Raw genomic sequence first — 25,058 nt, 5'->3', positions numbered from 1 at the left:
TTCCTTTATATCTTTATGAATCTCTCAAATTGCGCAAGTAGTTGTTCTGGTGTGAAGTTTCTAGCGTTAACATGGGATGTGAAAAAACTATTCCCCCTTTGAATAAAGTGCTGTGCAGTAGAGCTGAAATCCTTTTCCAAATCACAATGAAGCCAGGCATAACCAAGTGGCTTTAAATTCATAGACCTATATTAAGCAAAGCATATTTGATTTCTGGAAAGCTGGGATGGCCTACTAGAGCCTCAGCTTGGGTGATGATGCTAGCACTCCAGAGATATAGTTGATATGAATCTCTGGTTTTTAAAGACTAAGATTGCTGAGACTAAGGTATGATAGAATTCACTGTCTACTTTCATCGAGTTTCGAATACTACATATACCTATTTGCGAATGTAGTTTGCTGTATTTAAGCCTCGAGGCAATAGGAACGTAGCACACTCCGACTGTATAGGATGATTTCTTACCTCTCAAAGGTGTTTGGGATAGAGGATAATGAGGAAGGACAGCAAGCCCAACGTAGAGAGAGCAACAAGGCTAGATTACGACAGAACAACAGCTTATGGTACGCACGGAGCAACACATTGCAAGAGATTTACATGTAGTAACGGATGATTTGTAAAAAAAAAAAAAAAAAAAAAAAAAAAAAATAGACATCACCTTTATCATTCACTGTATAAAACTATCAGCTAACGCTTTTCGTGTCTAATAGTATAGATGGTGAAGCCAGAACCAAGGGCCACGTACCCTTGAGTTTAATTTTAAAAATGAAATGCTTTAGAATATTCCAAATTCATGAATTAAACAAGAGATCTTCATTAATGTTTCGAAGGCACGCTTCACGATTAATCAAGCGTGGATTTATTGCAGACAATCTACTTGCTTTTGGGCAAACAATATCTCGACATATTAAGTAGCGTATCGCGGACTAGTCTACCGTATTCCTTTTGAGTGTAGGTTAAGCAAACACCTTGGTTACGAAATCGTTGCTCATGATTTAATGAAGCAGGCGGCATTTGTGCTTTTGCCAAGTTCTATTTATTGCAGTTGCAGATCAGACTTTCTGGATCACTGACTGAGGCATTTATCTCATTCAGCGTCATTTGCATCTAATGATTTATGTTCTAGATGCTACACGCACACAGTGATAAACCATTTTGTAGTATTACAACAGAATAATGATAATAACCATCATATATACTCGTTGCAGAATGACAATGTTTTGATGGGTGATTGATTTCTAGGAAAAGTTGTAGTTCAATCAGGTCGTGACGCTGCAGTGTGTAAACAGCCTTTGGCCTCGGTCATTTTGAAGAAATAAGCTACTTGTAACCGTTCGTCTCTACTCAAACAAGGTGCATTGCCTTTTCTGCAGCACATACATACGAAACTTGATGTTTCGGATTTTAATCATAACATGTGTATCACTCTGTGCTAGCATCCAACTCCATTGTTGGCATGTAGAGTGAATTTTCCGAATGTACAACAGTGCAATGAGAATATGAGAGGTTGCCAAGAGCTTACATGTGTATACAGGGCTACTATGCTTATCCAGTTTCATGATTCGGTGTTTTTTATTCGCAACAGCTTGGATTAGCCTTTCATTGCCTGTATGATTGGTCGATTCAAATTTTATACCTTGTTCTGGTTTGCACTTTTTGTAACAAAAATCCTTTTTTCTTATCTTTTTTCATTTTCTGCTTTTACTCCACTTTTGAGATGAATGATGGACATACAACATCTGTGGCATCTTTAGGTATCAACACACAATTCAGTGGAAGTTCTGTATCGTCAGGTAGTTCACCATTAAATTCGCCACTCGTTTCGCCAGCAGCAAACACATCTTTTGCACACGAAAACTCGTCTTGGGACCAACTTCAAAACCAATTCACACAACAGATGTCGCTTCAACCACCTTCACCTGCCCCTCCTCCAGTCGCTACAAAGCCAGGAAACGGAAACACTTTTGTACATAAATTATACAAGTATGACCTTTCCGTTTAGCATTGGAAAAATACGCTTCAAGCTAATTGTTTCACATAAGCATGGTTGTAGATAAACAATATCAGCATTTAATTGCTTGGACATACACTGGCACCTCTTTTATCGTTTGCAATATCACTGAATTTTCAAGGGATGTCTTGCCAAAGCATTTCAAACATAACAACTTTAGCAGCTTTGTTCGACAATTAAACATGTAAGTCATTCCCGCCTGTTTGTATACACACTTGCACACTCACTCACTCCCTTATTCTTTGATTTTTTTTTTTTTTTTTCGTAAAGGTATGGTTTTCATAAAGTCAACAAATCGCCAAGAGGGCATCGTACGTTAGCAGAGAATCAGATTTGGGAATTTTCGCATCCCAAGTTCTTGAGGAATCGACCTGATTTATTAGACGAGATCAAGCGAAAGGCACTGGAATCCGAATCAGTAAGAAGAGACACAAATGATATCAGCTCTCACATGGCCATGATGCAAATGTCACAATCAGATATGATGCAGCAAATATCACATCTACAGGAGAATTTGAATCAGGTCATGAACGAATTATCAGAGACAAAAAAGCGACAAAATGTACAACAACAAATGATGAAGGATATGATGGATTTTATGACAAAACAGTATGGTACTTCATGTAAGTGTGTCTGGATAGTTTCTTGCGAGGGATACATCGGGTTAGTAACACTGTTTTGCTCAGTCTCCAGCATGGACATGTTTGGTATGAAAGCAGATCCTGATAGACCACCGCCACCTATTTTCATTACCTCTGCCGATCATAGTCAACAACAGCAACAGCCCAACTTTTACTTGAATATCAATGATCAGCCTCCCTCTACGCCTAATTCTCCATTATCCACCGCCTCATCACCAAGATCGGCCCATGCTTCTAGTAACAACAATAATAATAACCCACAATTATCTGTACAGACTCAAAATCTTCAACAACAACAACATCAACAGCAATTAGCCATTCATCAATTTCCTCCGCAACATCAAATAAATCCTTCATTAACGCCCACCTATCAACAAGCTATTGATACACCTCTGCCGCCAAGTCCATGTCCAAGTTCGGGTCAATTTCTAGATGATGATGGCTCAAACCAATCCATGTACCATCCAAGAAGTCCAATGTTGGGGCCCAATGCGTACATGATGGACGCTCAACAACAAAGACAACAGCAGCAACAACAACAACAACAACAACAACAACAGCAGCAGCAACACCACTACCACCACCACCACCATCAACAGCAGCATTACAATAATAACTCTTTTTAATAAAATACATGAGATCTAGCGTTTTGAATTCATACATGAAATCAAGCAACTAAATCCACAACATGCCAATATCAGATCATTCATCCTTTGTTTTGTGTGTGTGACGTCCGAAATTTGCCGCAATCTGGCTGGATTTTTTTCCTCCTCTTCCTTACGTTTCTCCCTTTCTGTTTTACCATCCAAAAAAAATCAGAAAAAGAAATCTAGCCGGTAAGATGACAGAGAGAAAGTGATAGCGAGAGACACACAAAATAGATGGCTAAACCGACCCTATAGTTAGATTCAATTACACACACAACAGCATGCTTCCACTCACTCTCTTACACACAGCAGCAGGACATCCTATGCTTGTTGAATTAAAAAGTGGTGAAACTTTCAATGGACATTTAGTTAATTGCGATAATTGGATGAATTTGACCTTGCGTGAAGTTATTCAAACATCTCCTGATGGTGATAAATTTTGGAAGTTACCTGAATGTTATATCAGAGGCAACACGATCAAATACTTGAACGTACCCGAGGAGATTGTCGACATGGTCAAGGAGGACGAGAGTAGACAAAGACACCAATCCGGTCGTGGGCGTGGACGTGGTGGAGGAAATTACAACAACAGAGGAAACAGAGGTGGACGTGGACAACACCGTGGACGCGGTAATAGCAACGTTGGCACTGTCATTGGTGCTCGAGGTGGAAATCAACAGTAAAAAAAAAAAAAAAAAAAAAAAACAAAAACAAAAACAAAAACAAAAACAAAAAAAAAAACACATCAATAAATCACGCACACAAACGAGCTTTTTTTCAAATGTGAAAAATCAGTTGCAGAAAGTAGAATGCAAGGGAGGAGAGAGCACTTTTCATGTTTATTTGTATGATGGCTATGCGTTTCTGTGATAAAAGTTTACTGTTTGTTGGCAGCAAATGTTCTACGGAGACCAGCGATGGCTAAATCCAAGGCAAACAGAGTTTCGTCACAGAATAATCGAGGGTTACCGATAAAGCCATGCAAGACACCTAGAATTCGAGTAGTGGAAACAGGAACATTGGCATCCATCAATTTGCGAGCAAAGTTTTCTGCATCATCACGCAACACATCGGCTTCAGCAGAGACAATGAGAGCAGGAGGCAAACCCGACAGCTCGTCCTTACTAGCCTTCATGGGACAGGCCAAGATGTTGTCACGATCCGCTTGGTTAGGAGCATATTGATCCCAGAAGAACTCCATGTGCTTCTTGGTCAGGGCGAAATCAGTACCAAATTCATAGTAAGAGCTCGTATTGAATGTGACATCAGTAATGGGATAGAACAAGACTTGATATTTGATGGTATTCTCCAGCTTTCTTTGTTTGGCAAGCACTACAGATGGTTTTGCATTACTACTTGGGCTTGATCTATACATTGAAGAACTTACAAGAGACAGCAATAGCCAAATTAGCGCCTGCGGAATCACCAGCAAGTGCCACACAAGTGGGATCAATCTTGAGGAAGCCGGAATTGCTGGGATTGGCTGCCCAGTTCAAAACGGCGTAACATTCTTCAATGGCAGTAGGGAAGCGAGCTTCAGGAGCCAAGGAATAGTGGACAAAAATGACAGCACATTCAGCCTGACCAGCCAGCTGGTATATCGAGTTAGTTTCGAGCCATTCATGCGACTCCAAGTATACATTACTTTGGCACACACGTAGGAATAGGATCCCTTTGTCTCGGTAGTCCATCCTCCACCATGTCTGTGTGACAAGATATGCGCCAATGTCGCCGTTGAGTGAGTAACGTTGAGTACACGCACTACACTACTCTAGAGGGAACTTACATGTAGACAACAGCAGGCAGCACAGCATCATGACTACCTGAAGGACGGTAAATATGAACATTGACCATACCTTGAGTGCTGATCACGGTCATTTGTTCAAGGTCAAATTCGGGACGAGGGATGCTCTTTGATAGCTCAACATCAGGTTTGGCGCGAATGGCTTCAACGGTTAACTGAGAGGGATCAAACTTGGGAAGCGTCTTGAGAAAGTGGTTTGTTTTGTTGGTCAATTTCAAATAGGTTGCCATTTTGCTGTTGTTTGAAATAGAGAAAGAGAGCGGTTCTAATTTTAATCGAGGGAAACCACGCCATGATCACCATCAGATAATACAGGCGGGAAATTAACTGAATTCCTCTGCCAGTTGCCTGATGTAACAAAGATAAACAGGAATTAGAGGAGGCTGCTTGCTGTGTGCTGTAGACTGTTGTGTACGTGTGTGTGTGTGTGTGTGTGTGCAAGTTGGAGCTGAGGCTTTGATTGAAACACTCTGCCATCAGATCATGTTACATCCAACATCAGTGACGTTTTGAATGATCTAATTTTCTCTCAAAATGCAAACAAACTTGGGTGGCGTGTGCTTTTTTTCCTTCTCTCTCTCTCTCTCTCTCTTTCACTCTTTATTCCCTTGATTCAATTAGGCTAAAGATGCTTTATTGGCCGAAACTGTTGATAACAGCTTTTGCAATAACCAATACATTGGAGGCATTTATTCCTTTGTATCTTGTAAATCAGTTACAATTGACTGCATTGCAAGCTGCCTGCCTTGTAGCGCTTGTCTATGTGTTGAGATTAGTGTCTGGTGTATGGACGGCTGCTGTGGATCAGCGGCCTCACATGTACGGATATCTCATCTCATTGTTGACCACTGTATCGTCTATTGCCTTCATCCTACTTTTAACATTGATCTCGACCCTGTACGCCGATTTAAAAGTGCATTGGATGTGGACTCTCTTGCTCATTTGCACTGTCTGCAACGGACTGTTCTATCAGCCATTGGGAACACTGATTGATAGTGCCATCATCAAGACATTGGGAGATTACAGAGTACTCTTTTATGGTAAATAGGGAGCTTTATCAAGATATGTTACCAGTGACGTGCATAATCACACAAATCCCCCTTTCATTTATCGTTTAAATATATAGGGTCATATGTGCGATGGAGTAAGACGACTACTATCGTCATGACCGGAAGCATCGGTCTACTTATCAGTACAATGACAGAAGATAGATATTTATATAACATCCTTATTGGTGTTTATACGATTGGAATGGTGCTCTTGCTTGTCACTGCGCTTGTATTTACAGCTGTAGAACCAGCCAATGCATCTCAACTGAATATCAGCGATGAACAGGCTCCACTCTTGTTGAAAAATGCACTCTTTCTCACAGCTGATCAAAACAATCTTGTCACCTATCGCCCGTACAGCATATTTGGAGAACAACTCTCCCACATTTCTGAAGAAGATGCTAGTCAGTTGGATCGCATGTTTACAAGAGAAGAATCACTGAGACTGATGGATAGCTACGACAGCAATGCACCCTCCTTTTACAGCAGAAACAGCTACATGTCGGGAAGTGCCCTTCAAGTGGACCCAGAAGACACCCATGCCAACTATCTGTCCATGACACTTGTACCCACTGTGCCCGCCAATGCACTCGCCCTGCTACCACTGCCTACACCCACGGATCCCTTGGTAGCTTTCTTTTCTTGCATGCGATCAAAGCAAGACACCGCAGACGATGAGCTTGTAGGCGGCTACTATTATGGACAGCCCCCACCACAGAACCAAAAAGTCAATCAATGGAAGACACAGACACTCTCCGTGACGATGCTGTTGTTGGGCATTGCCAATGCGCTGATGAACACATTCCTATATGTCTATGTTTATTCGCTTCTGGAAATGTCGATTTATATCATCTCTTGTTTGATAATGATTCATATGACCTGCGAGATGATTGTTGCCTATATCATTGAAAAGGCAAGTGTGTGTGTGTGTGTGTGTGTGTGTGTGTGTGTTGCTGTCCATTGTAGACTGACTTGCTGTTTATGTAGTGGTTTATTCATGGATTAAATTTAACTTTAATCACAACATCTGTGCATATCACTCTAATTATCTGTGCCATCTTGTATCCATGTTTGAAACCGGATAGTGTTGCGACACATGTTTCATTGTTGGTGTTGCAGGCTTTACAAGGTATACATGTGTTGTAGGATAGGCATCCCCCCCCCACACAATACTCACTATGATACACAGCTATCGCATTTCAACTCATTTGGCTCAGCGGTGCAGATCAAGTCAATTTAATCCATTGGAGTCAATACGAAAGAATGAAACAAAGATCAAGAATCTCAGCACTGTATAGTAGCGTTGGTCCTGCGCTTGGTGTCATGGTTGCTGGTTATGTCTTGCAGTCGGACCAAACCATGGAAGATTATACCCTCATCTTCAAGTGCTGTGTCGCTTTATTTTCGTTAAGCTTCGTTGTCTCTTGGGGTTGGACCTCGGAAGAGTAAAACCTTGTACAAATAATACCATCTCTCTCAACATACTATATATATATATATATATATATATATATATATATCCCTCTGTTTTCACATAGCATCATCTTTTTTCTTTATCAATCAGTAAACCTTCTTTTTTTTCTTTGAGGTCTTTTATTCTACGTGTGCGGGATTTATGCTAGAAATTTAATAGTAAAACAGTTGGATGTGTATTGAATCAATGCTGCATCTGGAGAAAATGCAGGTACACATGAATGACGCTGTTTGGAGCGGCATTTACCGACTCCAATGTCTGTGGAACACGGAGCATTGCATGGGATGCTCCTGGGTATCTACACATTAAGAGGCCGTAAGGTATCTGTTGGACTCTGTGTTGGTCAACTCAAGAAAAATAATGGTACGTTTGAAACAGCCTAGATATAATCTAGACAAGCCGTGTTTATTTCATGTACAGTAGACTCAATCGTCTAAAAATCACCTAGAGATGTAGGCAGTTCCTAATCTTAAAGGAGCAGGAAACTGGAGTATTCGATATAATCTGTATCCGACCACTGCAACATGTCATTGAATGCAGCGTTTGGTGATAAATCTTGCATGTTTAGTAAAAGAACCTACTTCAGATCTTTGTAGACGGCATAAAACTCAATTGCTTTGCTGAAAAATGAGGATCAACAGGCTAGGTCATCTTTTAGATTTTGCTAAATGCCAATAGTTCAAGGCATGTTACAGGCCATCTGTCCAATACATTAATGACGATGAGTAGTAGCAATGTCTCATCACATCAAACGAAGCAATTCAGTTGTGCAACAATGCGTATTCTAAAAGCAGGGGAAAATCCACGACCATCCCAACGAAGAAGAGCCCTTAAAATTTACTATAAAGGCATTTGTATCTAACAAACGACCACAAGCATAGCCTAGGCATCTTTTAAAATGGCATTTGTTTCGATTTGAAACGGTTCAAGGAAGTGCTTTTTATATAAAACCCACCTGATAGATCAAGTAATCTGGCATCTGAGTGGACACTTTCTCTGGATGTTGATATGTTTTGAGTCGAATTATGAAGGAAATGTTGCTTCCATCAATCAAACTGGTTCAAAATTGTTATGACGACCTTGCAGAAACTGGATGGCATAGTTCATCTGGATCTGTTCTTGACAAGACCATATGGAGGTGACATTGAGTGGATTGCATCCATCGTCTGCTTTCTAGTGGCAGGGCATACGTCACACTGCACACGGTGTTCAAAGGATTGACCCCCCTCCTTCAAATTCAACTCCAAAATGAGGACCACAAGAAACTGGCAATCAACTCCACACACCAAAATAATAAAACAATTGTCTTTTTTTTTTTTTTTTTTTTTTCTCCCTTGTTCATTACATTAAGCGGTAAATACGACACATTGACACATTGCCTCGATTCTTGTTCTCATTGATTTCATCTAGACTTGTAAATAATCATGTTGAGAGCTACCAAATTGTGCAGCAACAATGGAGCTGTGCGTTCAAAATTAGTACATCATCAGCGCCTCATGGGTTCCTCCGTGCTCAAGGTAAGGAGCTATCATTTCATTCGCATCAGATGATCCTTCCAGGCATTAAACACTCATATATACGCAGCGTCTGGAAAGTACAGCTGCCAGCGAGACTGTAGCCACAGCTGAAAAGAAATCTGGATCAGTTTTGGGCAAAGTGGTCGGTTTAACATTGGTATTGGGTTCAGCATATGGTGGAGCAACATACTACGCCTTGCAAGACCCCAAATTTCGTCATCAATTTATTGAGTACGTACCTGGTGCCGAGCAAGCATTGAAGTTTGTTCGCGATGTGCAAAAGAACGACAGTTTCACCAAGGGAAGCACTGAAGGATGGAAACAACAACTGGATGAATATGCCAACACAGCTAAATCTTATGGCAACAAGATCCAGGAAACAACCACAGATGCCATTGACTACGCTACAGACGCCTACCACACCTTGACTGGACAAAAGGAAGCACCCAAATTACCTTCTTCCTCCAGCAGCAAGATCAGTGCTGCTGAAACTGTCGCTGCTGCATCAGCCAGCGCTAAGGTTGCCGTCAATGTCAATGAGAAGCCTTCGTTGATCCCAGTGCCTCCCACCACCGACACAGCCACCACCATGAAGCTCACCAGCGACAAGGCTGCTACACCTGCCATTGTCAATGTCGCTATTGAAAAGCCTGAACCTATCGTTGTCAAGGCTGTTCGCTCAAACAACAGCGTCGTCTGTGAGCTGTCTCAAATCGTCACTGAATTGGCATCCATCTTGAACCAAGCTGGATTATCTGGCTTGGGACGCACCGTCATCAAGGAAGCTGAGACCAAGATTCAACAACTCAACCATGGATTTGAAGCATTGGATGCAGAAGAAGCAGCTATTCTCAAATCGCTCAAGGCATTGCGTGCTCAGGGCGATCAATTGGAAGGCAGTTTGGAGAAATACCATGTAGAAGCCAAGCAAGCCATTCACCAATCTCATGTCGACACTGCTGCTACTATTGTGGCCCGCGAAGCACAACTCAAGAACCAATTCGAACAAACTCGTGCCGAAATGAAGACCAGCTTTGCCCAACAATTAGCTGCTGATTTGCACGCTCAACAAGAACGTTTAGAAAAGGCCCGTGCTGATGCACTTGTAGCGCAAGGACAAGAATTGCAGCGTCGATTTGTCAAGGAAGTCAAGCTTCTGGTCGAGCAAGAACGTGCCGGCCGTTTAGCTAAATTGGATGCCATTGATAAGCGATTCCAAGCCTTAGCTAGTTATGCCATTCAAAACGCACAACAACTCGATACATCGCGTCAACACCATGTGATCCATGTTACTGTCGATGCTTTGGCCGACGTTCTTGAGCAACCTCGTCAACAACCCTTTGCAGATGAATTGCAAGCGCTCAACCACAATGCCAAACAAGATGCATTGATCCAGACTGTGTTTAGCGTGGTTCCTCAACAAGTGGCCGAGCAAGGCGTTCATACCATGAGCGAACTATCCACTCGTTTTGAAAGTGTTTCGGATGAAATTCGCCAAGTCGCACTCGTTCCTGAGGACGGTGGCTTTGGTTCACATATTATTAGTTTTGTCATGTCATGGCTCATGTTTAAAAAGCAAGGCTTGGTTGATGGCGATGATGTGGAGTCTATTTTATCTCGCACAGACTATTACTTGAAGAGAGATAACTTGGAATATGCCACACGTGAATTGAATCAATTGACTGGATGGCCTAAAAGATTAGCTCATGATTGGATTCAATCAGCCAGACGTCATTTGGAGGTGAAACAAGCATTAGAGGTAAGAGATGGTAGTTTTAATGCTCTAAACATTGGTTACTAACTAGTTTCAATTGTAGGTTGCAGAAACACAGGCTGTGTTGTTGAGTCTTTTGGAGGTTTAGATCATATTTATATTATTATTGTAGTTTTGCTATATACATATACACACACACACACACACACACACACACACACACACACACACAAAATTAAAAGAGAAAAAAAAATGATTTACATGGGATTTGGCGTTTCGTTTTAGCATGATTAGAACCGAAACAACTAATGCTAATTTGATTTGATTTATAAGTCATGGCTTGATCTTCCTCTCTCTCTCTCTCTTTATCTCTCTCTCCACACTCTTCCGTCTTTCACCTATACAAAATGCCTGGATCATCAGCCTCTGCAAAACTCAAAAAAGACGTTGACAACCGCTTGAAAGGTGGTGTCACCATCATTGTTCTCGGTGCTTCTGGCGATCTCGCAAAGAAAAAGACATTTCCTGCATTGTACGCACTTTTTCAAAACAAGTTTCTACCATACAAGACGCAAATTGTCGGCTATGCTCGATCCAAGATGGATTGTGCGGAATTTTATAAACGAGTGTCATCTCATCTCAAATCAGACGATCCAGAGAATGACCAACAGATCAAGGATTTCCTCAGCATCTGCCACTATGTCGAGGGACAGTACGATCAAGAAGAGTACTGGCAGAAACTCAACACCTTTGTTACCGAGTTGGAGGACAAGCAATCGTTAAAGAAGGAGCAAAAGAACCGCATCTTTTACATGGCACTCCCTCCCTCTGTCTTCGTCCCGGTGGCTTCTGGTCTGAGAAAGTACGTCTATGGTAAAGAAGCGGCCACGACGATTGTGATTGAAAAGCCATTTGGAAAAGATCTGGAGAGCTGTAATGCCCTGTTGGAGGATATCAAGCAATTGTTCAAGGAGGAGGAAGTATATCGTATTGATCATTACTTGGGAAAGGAACTAGCCAAGAACATCATGTCTGTGCGGTTCGCCAACATGATCTTTAGTCCTTTGTGGACAGCGACGCATATTGACTCGGTCCAAATCACACTCAAGGAACCATTTGGCACTGAAGGTCGTGGTGGTTACTTTAACGAGTTTGGTATCATTCGTGATGTAATGCAAAACCGTAAGTCGTTTTTTTTTATATATATATACGGTCTTGATTTATATTGATGATGTTGCTGAATAGACTTGCTGCAGCTCTTGTCACTAGTGGCTATGGAACGCCCCATCTCGCGTGATGCCGAGGCCATCCGTGATGAAAAGGTCAAGGTCCTGCGTTGTGTCAAACCAATTACATTGGAAGATTCTCTCTTGGGACAGTATGTCAAGAACGGAAATAAACCTGGGTATCTCGACGATGAAAGCGTACCTAAAGATAGTTTGTGTGCAACATTTGCTGCTCTTGTACTTTGGGTGGACAACGAACGTTGGGCTAATGTGCCATTTATCCTCAAAGCAGGCAAGGCCCTGGACAATGCCAAGGTCGATATTCGCATTCAGTTCAAGAAGCTGCCTGGTAGTCTCTTTTGCAAGGTGCCTCGCAACGAGCTGGTGTTCCGTCTTCAGCCTGGAGAAGCCATGTACATGAAGTTCAACAATAAATCGCCTGGTTTCCCCGACGAAACCATGATTACGGAACTGGACCTTACATACAAGAACCGGTACAAGAATCTGAATATCCCTGAAGCTTACGAGACACTTATCTTGGATGTAATGCGCGGAGATCACTCTAATTTCGTGCGCGATGATGAATTGGGGGCTGCCTGGCGTATCTTTACACCCTTGCTGCATCAAATCGAGCATGATAAGATCAAGCCTGAACCTTATGCATATGGATCCAGAGGACCAAACAGCTTGGACGACTTTGTAAAGCGATATGGGGTGGAGCGATTGGCCCATGAAAATTATCAATGGCCATTGCAGCGACTCGAAGATTAACGTAGTAGACGGGTGATGCTTTTTTTAGGCAATCCGTACAAATTTAATGAAATAAACTTTTTTTTTTTTTTTTTTTTTTTTTTTTTTTTTTTACCTCTCGAAAATCTAAAGCGAGCAACAAAGAGCAAATTAGGCTAGCTAGCTATCAAACCAATGGGGCGGTAACCATGTACAAATATAACTTATTATGAGGGTCACCACATCATGGAACATGATAGACGAAAAATCAAACCGGCCGATAGGATTGGCGAGAATACAGTCCAAAGAGAGGGAAGAAGATTTGGATATAAAAGGGAGCCCCTCCTAGCACAAATATTCTTTTTCCGTTCTTTTTCGCTCTTTTTTCTAGTGTGTGCTCATGCAGTTTATTTTGCTGTCTGCCTACTATATATATACAGCTAATGAAGAACAATTGGATCACTATATGGGACAATACAAGAGAGGCAAGGCTGATATACGTCTCTGAAAGCATCACTGATCATCTCGGCTGGGAGCCAGAAGACATCATTGGAAGAGAGGGCTACGATCTATTTTATCCTGGAGACCACAACAGTTTACGAAAAGTGCATCTAGCAAACGTCTATAACGAGAAAATGTCATCCATGGTGTCGTATCGTATCATGGCAAAAGACGGGTCGTTTGTGCGAGTAGAAACCATTCTTCACTACTGTCATGATGTCTTGATAGGCTCCAACTTTTTGTACGATGAAGACTCATTGGATCACAAAATACGAGCCAACTCGGTGGATGAGGTGTTTGTGTGCTTACCAGATGGCAATCTTCAACTGGCAGGCGCTTGGAACGATCGACAAGAGCTTTTCAACAATGCACTCGACATGGAAACGCTGTGGAAAAATAACCAGCTCGCATTATCTCGAGAACGTCGATTTTGTCTCATTTTAAATAGATTCTCAGAGGCATTGAATATCGTTTTCGCATCAGCATTAGCAACAGAACTTGTATCATTAGACACAGCAAAGGCTATTGGCACATCGCTATATCAATACGTTGCAGAAAAAGATGCGCCTTCGCTCACATCCCAAATAGATTTATCAAAAGAACATGACATGGTGGTGCGACTTCGATTCGACTGGCTCATGGATCGTGAAAAGGGCCTTTCTGAACCTGTGGAAGCCATTGCAAGCAGCACAGATGATGGTATAGTCATAGTCTTTCGTTTATCACCAAGACGTTATATGGACGATTAAAGCACTATAGTATACCTTTCTTTTCTCTCTCTCTCTCTCCCAACTTAATCTCTCCCCCGCTTTTGCAATATCTCTATCCCCATTTATTACACGCAAAAAGGTCTATCTCACTCACACGCTAATACAACAACACATGCATGCTCATTCGACCTAATTTCTCCCTTCCGTCTCTCTATAGCCAAGCACTGCTAAATACATGAAAGCTATCTAATATAATAGAGCTCATCATTTGCAAGACCAAGCCATCTCTAGATGAATATAATAACAGTAAAAAAAAAGCATTTTATTCATCTGTGCATCCATACGTACGATATCGAGATTTGTATCTCGATCTTTTAGCTTAATTTATTGCTGGAATAAGCATGCGATGGTTGCATATCGGTTTTCTATGTATCATCTCTTTACCAAAATGTTTGTATTTCATGTGTATTCGTACAACAGGTGGACCGTTTAAAAAGATCACCCATTTGCACTATACAAACAGAATTAAATCACATGAAAGAGTAAAGTATTGATATTCCAGGGCGACTTGAACTCGGATCGACGTACACTGAATACAAATCATAAAGAGAAAACGCTCTTATAATTTTTTCTTGTTATTTAGCTTTACTAATGGGACTGACACAAGAAACGAAGAGAATCAAGTTGATTGTATCTACTGTATATTGGTCCATAAGTTTCATAGACAATATTGGCCCTAAACGTGCTAAAGGGAGTACCTAATGCTCCCATTTTTGCGCAAATGTAATGTCTTGACTGTGTGTTGTGGCTAATACAAACTTTGTATTCCAAGGCAATTAGCTTGGTTGCTGCTCTATTCATAAATATCGAATTTTCAAAATTGGTTGCTTTAATCTATCAGAATTGTGTCGACAGTACTTTCGCAACAGGCTTCACAATCATGAAAATAAACAATGCGCTTGACAATCCATGCCAAACCGTATGACAATTACAGCTTTCATGTCTGCATCTCACAATCCCAAAGGGTATGTCGCACGAATGTAACTTCAAGGTGATATCACTGCTTAGCCTACGGATTTACTTTTTTTCTTTTTATTCATATTCTATTTGTAAATGACTATCAACAATTGCTCTGAAACTGATAACAATAAGCCACGTAAGCCTTTGACTACAAATGCAGGTTATAGTACCTTCCCGGAGCACATTGAAGTCGCTATGGCACATCCTCAGCCTGTGCCTCTATCTCAGCTAAAGAATCAATCAGCCTTCATACAATGCCCTCACTGCCTGGATCATGTCTACACTAAAATCAAGTGCAGACCTTTCTTATATGTTTTTGATCTTTATCTTGGTCCATTTCTTTTTGCCTCTTGATGTGTCTTATTTGGTAGACTGTTTGGTTACGATATCTGTTTGGCTTGTGGTTTGGTTCATGCATACAAGTCATGGGTGTCCATCTTGCCATAAAAATACAGCCACTTACAATGCACTCAAAAAAGCTCTTCGCATCACTGCTCCAGCAATTGCAGCTACTACCGCCAGTGGCCCGCCTCCTCTCTATTCTTCCTAGCTTCAATAGTAGAGCGCGTCCGTTTTTACCAATTAATATCTCTAATAAAGTCAGTTTTAGAAAATATCAGACGTTTTTTTTTTTTATAGTATACGAGTGTTTATGCTTCGAATAGCTCTCTAACTTCGCTTCGCTTCGGTGAGAACCAATCTACGCAGCGACAGCTCGCGCTACCGATTGCCGTTTGCTTATCTTATCAAAATATTGCCACTTTTATTTTGACCCTCCACTTAAACATGAAATCCCTTCATACTATCTGTGAATCTGATTTTTATGTGATGCTCTACACCCATGGACACGTAGCCACTTCATATATGGGCAAGCAGCATACTAGTATTTCCCCTTTTTATTCCTTAGTGTCCCTGATGCAGTAAAATCTGAGTGCATTGAAGCCGTGTTTTCTTGCTTACATGGCCGCTTTAGATGGTAAGAACAGCACCAAGCAATTACTCTCATCTGGCAGTTACTTGCTGACACTATTGCTCAACTTTTTGGGGACCAAAAAAACATGGCCAAAATTCGACCAAAAAGCATGAGGTACCCCTCATGATTTTCATCGAAAATCAAACAATCGTGTTTTCGACCTTGTTAATGAAGACTTTTACTATGGTATATATTAAATCAGAATGTTTCTATCGATCTAACGTAGCCCTTAAAATCGCCTCTGTGGAACTTTGATATGTAAAATTTCGACATTTTGGCCAGAAACCTCTTTTCATAGTTTTATAAATTACTCGATGAGTTTATTCAAAACATCTATCTTACTGGATATCATTGGATGCGCGTTGAAAAGCACTCCAAGATAGCTTAGAGGAGCATTTTTTTTTTTTTTTTTTGTAGGGGAGTCGAGCTCCAGGTTTTATTTAAAGTCCTTTAAATGTCATGCTGAGGGATAGAAAAGACTGTTGGTGGACCCAATGTCTGCAATGAAGGGGAATAAGATATTTTTTGAACTAAGTTGGGAAAGAAATCTACTACTAATAAGGTGCGACTCCTAGAGCCAGTACAGTCTTGCGGAAAATCGTCAAAATATAGATCATGGATAAGAGCACAAAACACCAAACGAGGACATCAGTACTACGTCAAAAAAATCAAACAACTTGCGTTCACCAGGATTTGAACCGGGATCCTCCCGTTGGCATACGGGAGTTTTACCACTTCGCCCTACCACCAGGGACGCTTAGAGGAGCATAAGATGATAATCATATTTTGCATAGTCGAATCTGCTAAAATAGTTCGATCGAGTCCAAAACTATCAAGATTTGGCCAATCTAGAAGAGACGATGCGTCTGGGCTTGAATTAATTTTGGCTGGTGGGGTCGGCTGGCAACTTAATGCCCTTTCAGTCATGAAGGCAATACAGTAATAGATGCTTTTGAAGCGTATGGAAAGTAGATGACAAATTACGTAGTACTGCTTTTCTCCATGCTGTTTTCTTTGCAAAATTAATAATGACTAAAATGTTAGAAGAAACTTGATTGTTGATTGATAGTAATTTAATATAAAATCTCTAATCCTTATATATAAACCATGCCTGACAAATGCCTGGCAACCCAGTTTCCATACTAGGGTTGTAAAAGTGTCTAAGGACTGAACAATTGTCATGTTATTATTAATTGTACACTAGTTTTTTATCAGATTCTTTATCGTTTATTTAACATGTGAGGTATATTTGCAACTTTTCGAAGATGTTCAAAAAAGTTTTCATTCCATCTTTATGCCCACAATTTTCGAATCACCTTTGAGCCCTGCCTGTCTGCCTGTGGAGGATTTCCCTAGCCAATTCCTCTTTCATTGTCCCTCCAAAAAGAAAACTTGGCAGGGTGTCATTTTTGAGTTTCTCTGGCTAACGACTACAGTCTGAGATATCAAAAATGCTCTTCTGTCCCTGGATTTTTCCAATGCTTGATACTGCTAACTCAAAGGAACAAACCATACAGAATCCTCATCATTACATTCTCGCAGTTATGGCCGGCACATATGCGCTTTATCTACTATAAGCTTCCCATTGACCACACAGCGATATTGGCCAGCACCCGAAACAATGCTCGTCAGATCATTAATGAGGATCAGTGCCAATCCCTCCTGTAGTCCATCTATTTAGTAGTATTCGCATAGTTTAGTATAGTCTATTGCTTCATTATATCTTACATTAATTAAGCCCATCTCTTCACACTGACCTATCGCTCTTTATGTACGCGACGCAATCAATAAACAGAATTGAAAAAGAATCGTTTCATCTTTGGGTTTTGCATTCAAATGAGCATTTTACAACTACCAAACCAATCAAATATTCATTCTTTTCATAAAAGCAGCGAAGTGTAATTGTGCTAAGCGACTATATCTCTCAATTCGTTATTCCCTTCTTGGTAGTTTTAGAAACATCGATTGCCTTTATGAAAAGGGTATTTTGCCAGCCAAATTTATTTAAATTTCGACTTTGTTTTTGCGTTAGATTGGTCAAAATTGAAGAAAATCAATTTATTTGATCTGTTTTGTCAGGTTTGACTATATAGATGTTGATGATCTTTCCATACTTCCTTAAGCTTTCTTGGGGCACTTTTTAAGGCGCATCCAATGGTGCCAAGTAAAGTAAATGTTTTTAATAAACTTATTGAGTAATTTATGAAAATATGAAAAGAGGTTTTTGGCAAAAAAGTTGCGATTTTCCATATAAAGGTCTCGAAAACAAAGTTTCAGAGGCTGCTTTGGATCGAGAAAGACATTTTGAATTTATATATGCCTTAGTAAAAATCTTCATTTTTGGGGTCGAAAACGCGATCGTTTGATTTTTGATGAAAACCATGAGGTACTTTTTTTAAATTGTTTTTATTGATTGCTCCGTGTAAGTAGGTCCTTAGGGCACTACCAAGAGGCGGGCGCAATTGATATGATATTCAATTATATTTAGGATAAAGCGATAGATGACAGGAACAGATGATAGATGTCAATTGTGATTAGAGAATTACAATTGTTTGTGAATTTCAGTTTGGGCATGTAGTTGAAGGAGCCTGTTCTTGATCTGCTGGACCACATCGATCCATGTAAATGGAGTGGAGTGAAAGATCACACGAACTTGAGCTCGCCAAATGTTGCCAAGTGTTACCAGTACGACCATGTGAGCAGTGTTGTACGATTTGGAGACAGTGGCAGACGGCCGCAGAATGGCTTTGGCAGGTAGGATTAAGGCGGTAGCGATGTTGAGGTGAACTGGTTCATTGATGCGTTTGAGGCAGTCAACTGATTTGTAGATCATTGTTACCGTGTTGGTGCGTTGTTTAGTGAGACCAGTGGTTCGTGTGAGGGGAAAAAGCAACGGAACCTGCTCATGCGCACTCTGATTTTGCTTATTCACTAGCATGACCAGCAAGAGATCTAGGATGTGGGGCGAGTCAGAGGGATGGAGGAGCGGTTGAACCCAACGAAAGTATAGGGCTGATTGTTGTAGGGCAACATCCAGAACACCTAATCCACCTAATGGCTTTGGCTTGGTCCATGTGGCCCAGGGGATAACAGGAAATATGCCTTTTCGTAGAAACTTGGTACAAATGGACCGGATAGCTTGGACATTGCTTTGAGCAAACGGAGTTACTCGTAGTACATACCAGCATTTGGACAAGACCAAACTGTTGAGCACTGTAGACCATGAGGTATCCCTCATGGTTTTTGGTCGATTTTTGGCGATCTCAAAAAAGTTGGGCAAAGGTGCCAGGAAGCAAGTCTTAGATGAGAGAAGGTGCTTGGTGCTAATCTGACGGTCTAAAACGGCTTGAAACGCGAGAAATTACTGCTCAAACGTACTCAAATTTTGCTGTGTTTGGCATAATTTCGAGTAGTAAGGGACAATGGAAGTATACTGTCAGCTTGTGCATGATTTTCTCTTATTGCTATAAACATACAGCATCCAAAGAAGAGTTCGGTCAACATTTGCAGTTCGATTTTGAAGGTTTCTCATGTGATGATGGTAGGTTAATAGGGAAGTTTTAGTTTGTGCTAAATGTTCTACGACCGTCTTGCTGTTTAATGCAAACTTTCAAGTTTTAAATATATAAATAAAGCAGCGCATTTAATTTTGAGTCCACTCAATACATTTTCACCTAAACAGCATGGTTACGAACAAGCAACTCATTTTCTCAAAGATCCCTAATGGCCGTCCTATCAATGGTGAGCACATCCAAGTCAAAGAGACAGCTCTAGATATCGATGCTGCATTGCCCGATGGCGATTTTATCCTAAAGACACTAGAAATCGCTGTTGACTCTTACTTGCGCGGCCGCATGAGAGATCCTAAAAGCTCATCATAGAACGCTGCTTTTGATATCAACAAACCCATGACAGGCGACACTGTGTCTATAGTTGTCAAGTCAAACAATCCCAACTACAAGGTAGATGACATCGTTGTGGGTCGTAGTACATTTGGTCTGCTGGAAAGTTATGTGCAAGTCAGCGCAGACTATGCAAAGGAAGCCTACGTGGTACGCAACGAGGCTAAATCCAATGCGCTTCCTTTAAGCAACTATGTCGGTGCCCTCGGTATGCCAGGGTTCACTGCTTGGTATGGATTAACTGAAATCGGTCAACCCAAGAAGGGAGAGGTGTTGTGTGTCTCTTCGGCTGCAAGTCCAGTGGGTCAAATGGTTGGTCAGCTAGGCAAGGCTTTTGGTTTGAAAGTCGTCGGTTCTGCTGGTAGTGAAGAAAAGATTCAATACCTCAAATCTGTTGGCTTTGATGCGGTTTTTAACTACAGGGAGGGCGATATCCTGGAGAATCTAAAGGTCCACTGCCTTGACGGTATCGATATCTATTTCGAAAGCGTAGGCGGTAAAATGCTAGATGCTGTATTAAAAGTGGCAAATAAGTTTGCTCGCATCATTGCCTGTGGTATGAGCTCGCAATACAGCCTTTCAACACCTACACCTCTGTATAACACCATGTACATCGTGACCAAGAGAATCAAGTTTGATGGTTTTTGGTAGTGGAACATTTGGATCTTGAAGACGCTTTCTTGAAGCAGGTCACTCCCTGGCTTGTCAATGGCACAGTAAAGTACAAGGAAAGCATCTTTAATGGCATTGAGAGTTTCAGTGACGCGCTCGTAGAGGTGTTACAAGGCAGTGATTTTGGTAAAGTCGTAGTGCACGTTGCTGATCCGTAATGGGATGTTGTATGTGAATAAAACATAACATCTCTACAAGGATAACATGGTTCATTACACTGTAGCTGCTTTCGTCAAATATGACTATTATCGTGCTGTTCCTGCTGTATTTGTAAACCTTCTTGTTTTGCTTGTTATACGCCATTGCATTCCGCCATCATGAAGCAGCATAGGGCCATAATTAGCTCACGTCACCTATATCCATTCAATATGCATATGCATATGATACTTGCATGGAATTAACCGGTGTGCACTTTTTTCTTCTGTATTGATCATTTGTATGAAACGCATACGCCACAGTCAACCATATGGACGCAGCTATAAGGTTCAACGTAAACAAACAATTCATATCACAGCCATGCTACATGGACAACCTCTTTGGGTGCTTAAAATCAACAACATTGAAAACTTCCGAGAACTCTAGTAGTGTAAATTAAACTTTTCCAGAAAGTTGACATTACAATCCACTTGTCTTTCTTTTATCTCATCTGAAAGATGGCATCCAGTGGTCAAGACAATCAAAAACAGCAATCTCTGGAAATCGAAATTGACGGCCGTCTTTCTATTGAACACCAAATTGAAGTCTATATTCATGATCTGTTTGATGTCAAGAAAGATAGTGGCCTCCTTCTAGACACGTTGGAAGGACTCCGCTATCTGATGGATTTTCGCATCAAAGGCGGTCAACACCCGCACTTGGATGTGGAATTGATGCAACGTTTGCTGAAAGGTTTACTGCTAAATACAGGCCGAACAGAGGGTCAACTGATTCGGAAACGCAGCACCGCCGAGGCAGATATGGCCTTTTTCTTGATGATCGATTTTTTGCAGCAAGTGGAGGAATGTCGCACAGTAGCTCTTCAAATACCTGTATTTGAACTGAGGGATCGACTCAAGATACATTACAGATGTCAATCGTGGTCCACGCCGGAGCAAAAAAACGGTGCTGTTACCATGGTTCAATTACTGACAAGCAGCAATTATGGAGGTGCCTATGACTGGAAAGATCTGATCAAGAAGGATGAGCAAGATGTCATGAAGGAGTTAATGGAGAAACAACCTGCGGCCACAAAAGACACAGCTTATTCTTCGCCTGCTCTGTTGCTGCCTCCTCAAGCCCTCTATTTTGATAGATCGGTTGGTAAGCTAATGCGGATGTATCCCAGCAGTCGACCAGACACTGGACTCTCATCGACAGCTATTGAATCTCTTCATAAACATTACGGGTACAATCAGTTACCTGATCCACCCAAACCAAGTGCACTCAAGATGCTTTGGTATCAGTTGACTGATTTCATGGTAGTCATTCTACTCGTAGCAGCAATAGTGGAGGCCGCAGAGAAAGATTTCAATAGCATGTCAGTGCTGATTGCTGTCATTGTCCTTAATACCATCATTGGATTCAGCCAGGAATGGAAAGCAAGCAAGACTTTAAATGCTTTGATGAATTTAGCAGTTCCCAAGGTAAGCATTTGGTAGTACCCAAGCTAAATTCCTTCATTTACAACGAAATACGTATGTAGGCTAGAGTCATCCGTGATGGAAAACAAGACTTGATTGCATCGCAAGATCTGGTCCCTGGTGATGTGGTGGTTTTGGAAGAAGGTGATGCTGTGCCTGCTGATCTACGTTTGGTCGATGTTTCGCAACTGCAAGTGGTGGAGAGCATCTTGACTGGAGAAAGCTTACCTGTGATGAAGAGCAATAGTGCCATTAAAGCAAGGGTAAATGCTCGTTTATAGCCATGCTTGTTATCATGCAAGCTAAACACCCTATGTTTAGACGCGACGTATCCCAATAGGCGATTGTAAAGGAAATACGTTCATGTCGACTACAGTTGCTCGCGGGAGAGCTGTCGGTATCGTTGTACGGATAGGCCAAGATACTGAAGTAAGTGAGCTTTGGCTTTCGATTTTAAGGGTACTTATCAGGTGAATAATAGATTGGCAGGATAAGTGCAGCTATCCAGCAAGGTTCACTTCATAAATCAAAGACACCGATACAGATGAAACTAGACAGATTAGGAAAGCAGCTGGTGCTCTTGTCGATTGTGTTATGTCTGTTGGTAGTAGCTATAGGGTTGGCTTGGAAGAAGGATATCAAGCACATGTTGAATGTGGGGCTGAGGTGAGATGTACACTTGTTTTGTTAGTCAAGTCTGCCAGATATTGATAAGCATATCTAGTTTGGCTGTTTCGGTTATCCCTGAGGGTTTAGTTGCTGTAACCACTGTTACAATGGCGCTTGGTGTTCGTCGTATGGCAGCAAAGTAAGTTGTTTTGCTTTGGTAACGCTTTATCTAATAGACTCTTAGTCATTGCATTGTGAGAACGTTACCAGCAGTAGAGTCTTTGGGCAGTGTCACAGTTATTTGCTCGGATAAGGTACTTTGAGTTTTTTTTTTATGACAAGAAACTTGTATTAACAAGTCTTTAGACAGGAACATTGACTGAAGGCAAAATGGGAGTGTCAAAGCTATGGACAAGCGATGACGTTTTATACGAATTTACTGATTCAACCTCGCTGGACCCTGAAAAAGGCTCTATTTTGCACAGTGTCAGTAGTTCCTCGACAAATTCATCAGTCTCCACACTTGTAAACAGCAGCTCAGAAGACATCAACCCCAAGATACTCACCAACGAGAGCATCAATACACTGGCTACCGAGACAACAGTAGTATACCCATCTCCTCACATCCCGAAAACCTACCCTCAACATGCAGCCATGATACCACTAGACACAAACCACAAAGAAAACTATCCATCCCATCTACAGCAAGCACTCATGATTACGTCTCTGTGCAACAACGCATCAATTGCTATGAACGCCATTACAAAAGAGTGGAAGACTGTAGGTGACCCCACGGAAATAGCACTTGTCGTTGCATCTCAAAAGGCCAGACTAGGTAAAAGTTACTGGGAATCAGAGCATGGCTATCAGCGTATACATGAACAGGCATTTGACTCGGAACGTAAATTAATGAGCGTCGTGTATCAACATGAGGATCAACATATCATGCTTTGCAAAGGAGCCCCTGAAGAGCTACTGAGGAAATGCAAGTATTATGGAAACAGCAACCAGCTTTTGCAGGACGATGGCGAGGAGGTGGAGGACGGTTTCAGCGAGAGAGTATCACAAGAAAGCTCTCGTATGGCCAGCCAAGGATTGCGTGTCCTCGGCCTTGCGTTCAAACGGTGTTGCCCTGACGAAAACTACTCTGAGAATGATTTGATATTTATTGGACTGATTGGACTGATCGATCCACCAAAAGATGGAGTGAAGGAAGCTATTGTTACGTGTCAAGAGGCAGGCATCAGCGTCAAGATGATAACAGGAGACCATGTTAAAACGGCAACTGCCATCGCAACACAACTGGGTATATTCGATCCCAACCACCTCGATAAGGTTTTAGAGCTGTTACGGAATGTTGTTCAAGTTCTAATCTCTGTTGATCATAGAACCGAGCGATTCTGGGGCAGGAGCTCGATTTACTCTCACAGGATGCCATCATTGCTTTGGATCCATTTCCCTGTGTATTTGCAAGAGTGAGTCCAGATAACAAGCTCAAGATTGTACAAGCATTGCAACAACGAGGAGAGTTAGTTGCCATGACAGGAGATGGTGTGAATGGTGAGTCATCTGCTTTCTTCCCTTGTGAGATAGCTCTAAACACACAAGTTGAACGTAGATGCGCCTGCTATCAAATGTGCTGATGTTGGTGTTGCAATGGGTGGAGAAGCTGGTACAGAAATCACAAAACAAGCAGCCGACCTTGTTTTGCTCGATGATAACTTTTCTACCATTATTGAAGCAGTGGAAGAAGGCAGACATGTGTTTGATAACATCCTCAAGTTCATCGTCTATCTCTTGAGTTGCAATGGAGCAGAGATCTTCCTTATGCTGATTTGTGCTATAGCCAATTTAGAAACACCACTGACAGTAATGATGATTTTGTTTGCAAATATCATTGCAGATATCCCACCCGCCATGGCATTAGGTATGGAGCCGGCAGAGGTCGGGTTGATGAAGAGGAAACCACGCAGCCCCAATCAAGGCGTTTTGACAAGAGTGACATGGCTGATCATCTTTATCCAGTCCATGTTGATTGCAGTGTTAACGGTTACCGTGTACGTGATTTCAATCAAGTGCTTTCATTACAGTCTCGCATCCGCGCAATCATTGGCAAGTGTTCATCTCCATGTGCTACGTTTCTCTAAAGATTGGCAAATATATTGAACTCCTTAATTCTCATCACACAGGCTTTTGCAACATTAACGACATTGCAATTATTACACTCATTCCTATCAAGATC

The 25,058-nt window shown here is 41.4% G+C and overlaps 11 protein-coding genes across 11 annotated transcripts; 9 read left to right on the top strand and 2 right to left on the bottom strand.

Moving 5' to 3' along the window:
• Positions 1–1,715: 1,715 nt before the first annotated feature.
• ATC70_000926 (uncharacterized protein) lies at positions 1,716–2,000 on the top strand (the record flags this gene model as incomplete). Its single annotated transcript, XM_064820332.1, has 1 exon — positions 1,716–2,000. The coding sequence occupies one exon, from the start codon at positions 1,716–1,718 to the stop codon at positions 1,998–2,000; it is 285 nt and encodes a 94-aa protein (XP_064684252.1).
• Positions 2,001–2,041: 41 nt separating this feature from the next.
• On the top strand, positions 2,042–3,276 carry ATC70_000925 (uncharacterized protein; the record flags this gene model as incomplete). Its single annotated transcript, XM_064820331.1, has 3 exons — positions 2,042–2,193; positions 2,280–2,632; positions 2,696–3,276. The coding sequence occupies 3 exons, from the start codon at positions 2,042–2,044 to the stop codon at positions 3,274–3,276; spliced, it is 1,086 nt and encodes a 361-aa protein (XP_064684251.1).
• A 302-nt stretch (positions 3,277–3,578) lies between these two features.
• On the top strand, positions 3,579–3,980 carry DUG3 (glutamine amidotransferase subunit; the record flags this gene model as incomplete). The annotated part of the gene is made up of 1 exon (XM_064820330.1): positions 3,579–3,980. The coding sequence occupies one exon, from the start codon at positions 3,579–3,581 to the stop codon at positions 3,978–3,980; it is 402 nt and encodes a 133-aa protein (XP_064684250.1).
• A 194-nt stretch (positions 3,981–4,174) lies between these two features.
• ATC70_000923 (uncharacterized protein) lies at positions 4,175–5,331 on the bottom strand (the record flags this gene model as incomplete). The annotated part of the gene is made up of 4 exons (XM_064820329.1): positions 4,175–4,629; positions 4,685–4,889; positions 4,943–5,000; positions 5,084–5,331. 4 exons carry the CDS (start codon positions 5,329–5,331, stop codon positions 4,175–4,177), a joined length of 966 nt encoding a protein of 321 aa, XP_064684249.1.
• A 398-nt stretch (positions 5,332–5,729) lies between these two features.
• On the top strand, positions 5,730–7,599 carry ATC70_000922 (uncharacterized protein; the record flags this gene model as incomplete). The annotated part of the gene is made up of 4 exons (XM_064820328.1): positions 5,730–6,141; positions 6,228–7,063; positions 7,138–7,279; positions 7,340–7,599. The coding sequence occupies 4 exons, from the start codon at positions 5,730–5,732 to the stop codon at positions 7,597–7,599; spliced, it is 1,650 nt and encodes a 549-aa protein (XP_064684248.1).
• Positions 7,600–9,048: 1,449 nt separating this feature from the next.
• On the top strand, positions 9,049–11,003 carry ATC70_000921 (uncharacterized protein; the record flags this gene model as incomplete). Its single annotated transcript, XM_064820327.1, has 3 exons — positions 9,049–9,141; positions 9,209–10,900; positions 10,959–11,003. 3 exons carry the CDS (start codon positions 9,049–9,051, stop codon positions 11,001–11,003), a joined length of 1,830 nt encoding a protein of 609 aa, XP_064684247.1.
• Positions 11,004–11,262: 259 nt separating this feature from the next.
• SWA2_2 (auxilin-like clathrin-binding protein required for normal clathrin function) lies at positions 11,263–12,852 on the top strand (the record flags this gene model as incomplete). The annotated part of the gene is made up of 2 exons (XM_064820326.1): positions 11,263–12,037; positions 12,101–12,852. 2 exons carry the CDS (start codon positions 11,263–11,265, stop codon positions 12,850–12,852), a joined length of 1,527 nt encoding a protein of 508 aa, XP_064684246.1.
• A 401-nt stretch (positions 12,853–13,253) lies between these two features.
• SWA2_1 (auxilin-like clathrin-binding protein required for normal clathrin function) lies at positions 13,254–14,060 on the top strand (the record flags this gene model as incomplete). Its single annotated transcript, XM_064820325.1, has 1 exon — positions 13,254–14,060. The coding sequence occupies one exon, from the start codon at positions 13,254–13,256 to the stop codon at positions 14,058–14,060; it is 807 nt and encodes a 268-aa protein (XP_064684245.1).
• Positions 14,061–18,556: 4,496 nt separating this feature from the next.
• On the bottom strand, positions 18,557–19,252 carry COPS2 (COP9 signalosome complex subunit 2; the record flags this gene model as incomplete). Its single annotated transcript, XM_064820324.1, has 1 exon — positions 18,557–19,252. One exon carries the CDS (start codon positions 19,250–19,252, stop codon positions 18,557–18,559), a length of 696 nt encoding a protein of 231 aa, XP_064684244.1.
• Positions 19,253–19,697: 445 nt separating this feature from the next.
• Positions 19,698–20,567, top strand: ATC70_000917 (uncharacterized protein; the record flags this gene model as incomplete). Its single annotated transcript, XM_064820323.1, has 2 exons — positions 19,698–19,844; positions 19,896–20,567. The coding sequence occupies 2 exons, from the start codon at positions 19,698–19,700 to the stop codon at positions 20,565–20,567; spliced, it is 819 nt and encodes a 272-aa protein (XP_064684243.1).
• Positions 20,568–21,241: 674 nt separating this feature from the next.
• On the top strand, positions 21,242–24,982 carry ATC70_000916 (uncharacterized protein; the record flags this gene model as incomplete). Its single annotated transcript, XM_064820322.1, has 9 exons — positions 21,242–22,210; positions 22,270–22,470; positions 22,529–22,636; positions 22,689–22,873; positions 22,932–23,015; positions 23,061–23,130; positions 23,183–24,151; positions 24,205–24,376; positions 24,435–24,982. 9 exons carry the CDS (start codon positions 21,242–21,244, stop codon positions 24,980–24,982), a joined length of 3,306 nt encoding a protein of 1,101 aa, XP_064684242.1.
• Positions 24,983–25,058: the final 76 nt, after the last annotated feature.

The sequence above is a fragment of the Mucor velutinosus genome, assembly GCF_035048745.1.
Source record: "Mucor velutinosus strain NIH1002 chromosome Unknown tig00000041, whole genome shotgun sequence".
Taxonomy (NCBI): Eukaryota; Fungi; Mucoromycota; class Mucoromycetes; order Mucorales; family Mucoraceae; genus Mucor; species Mucor velutinosus.
This window is presented reverse-complemented; position numbering and strand designations above follow the sequence as displayed.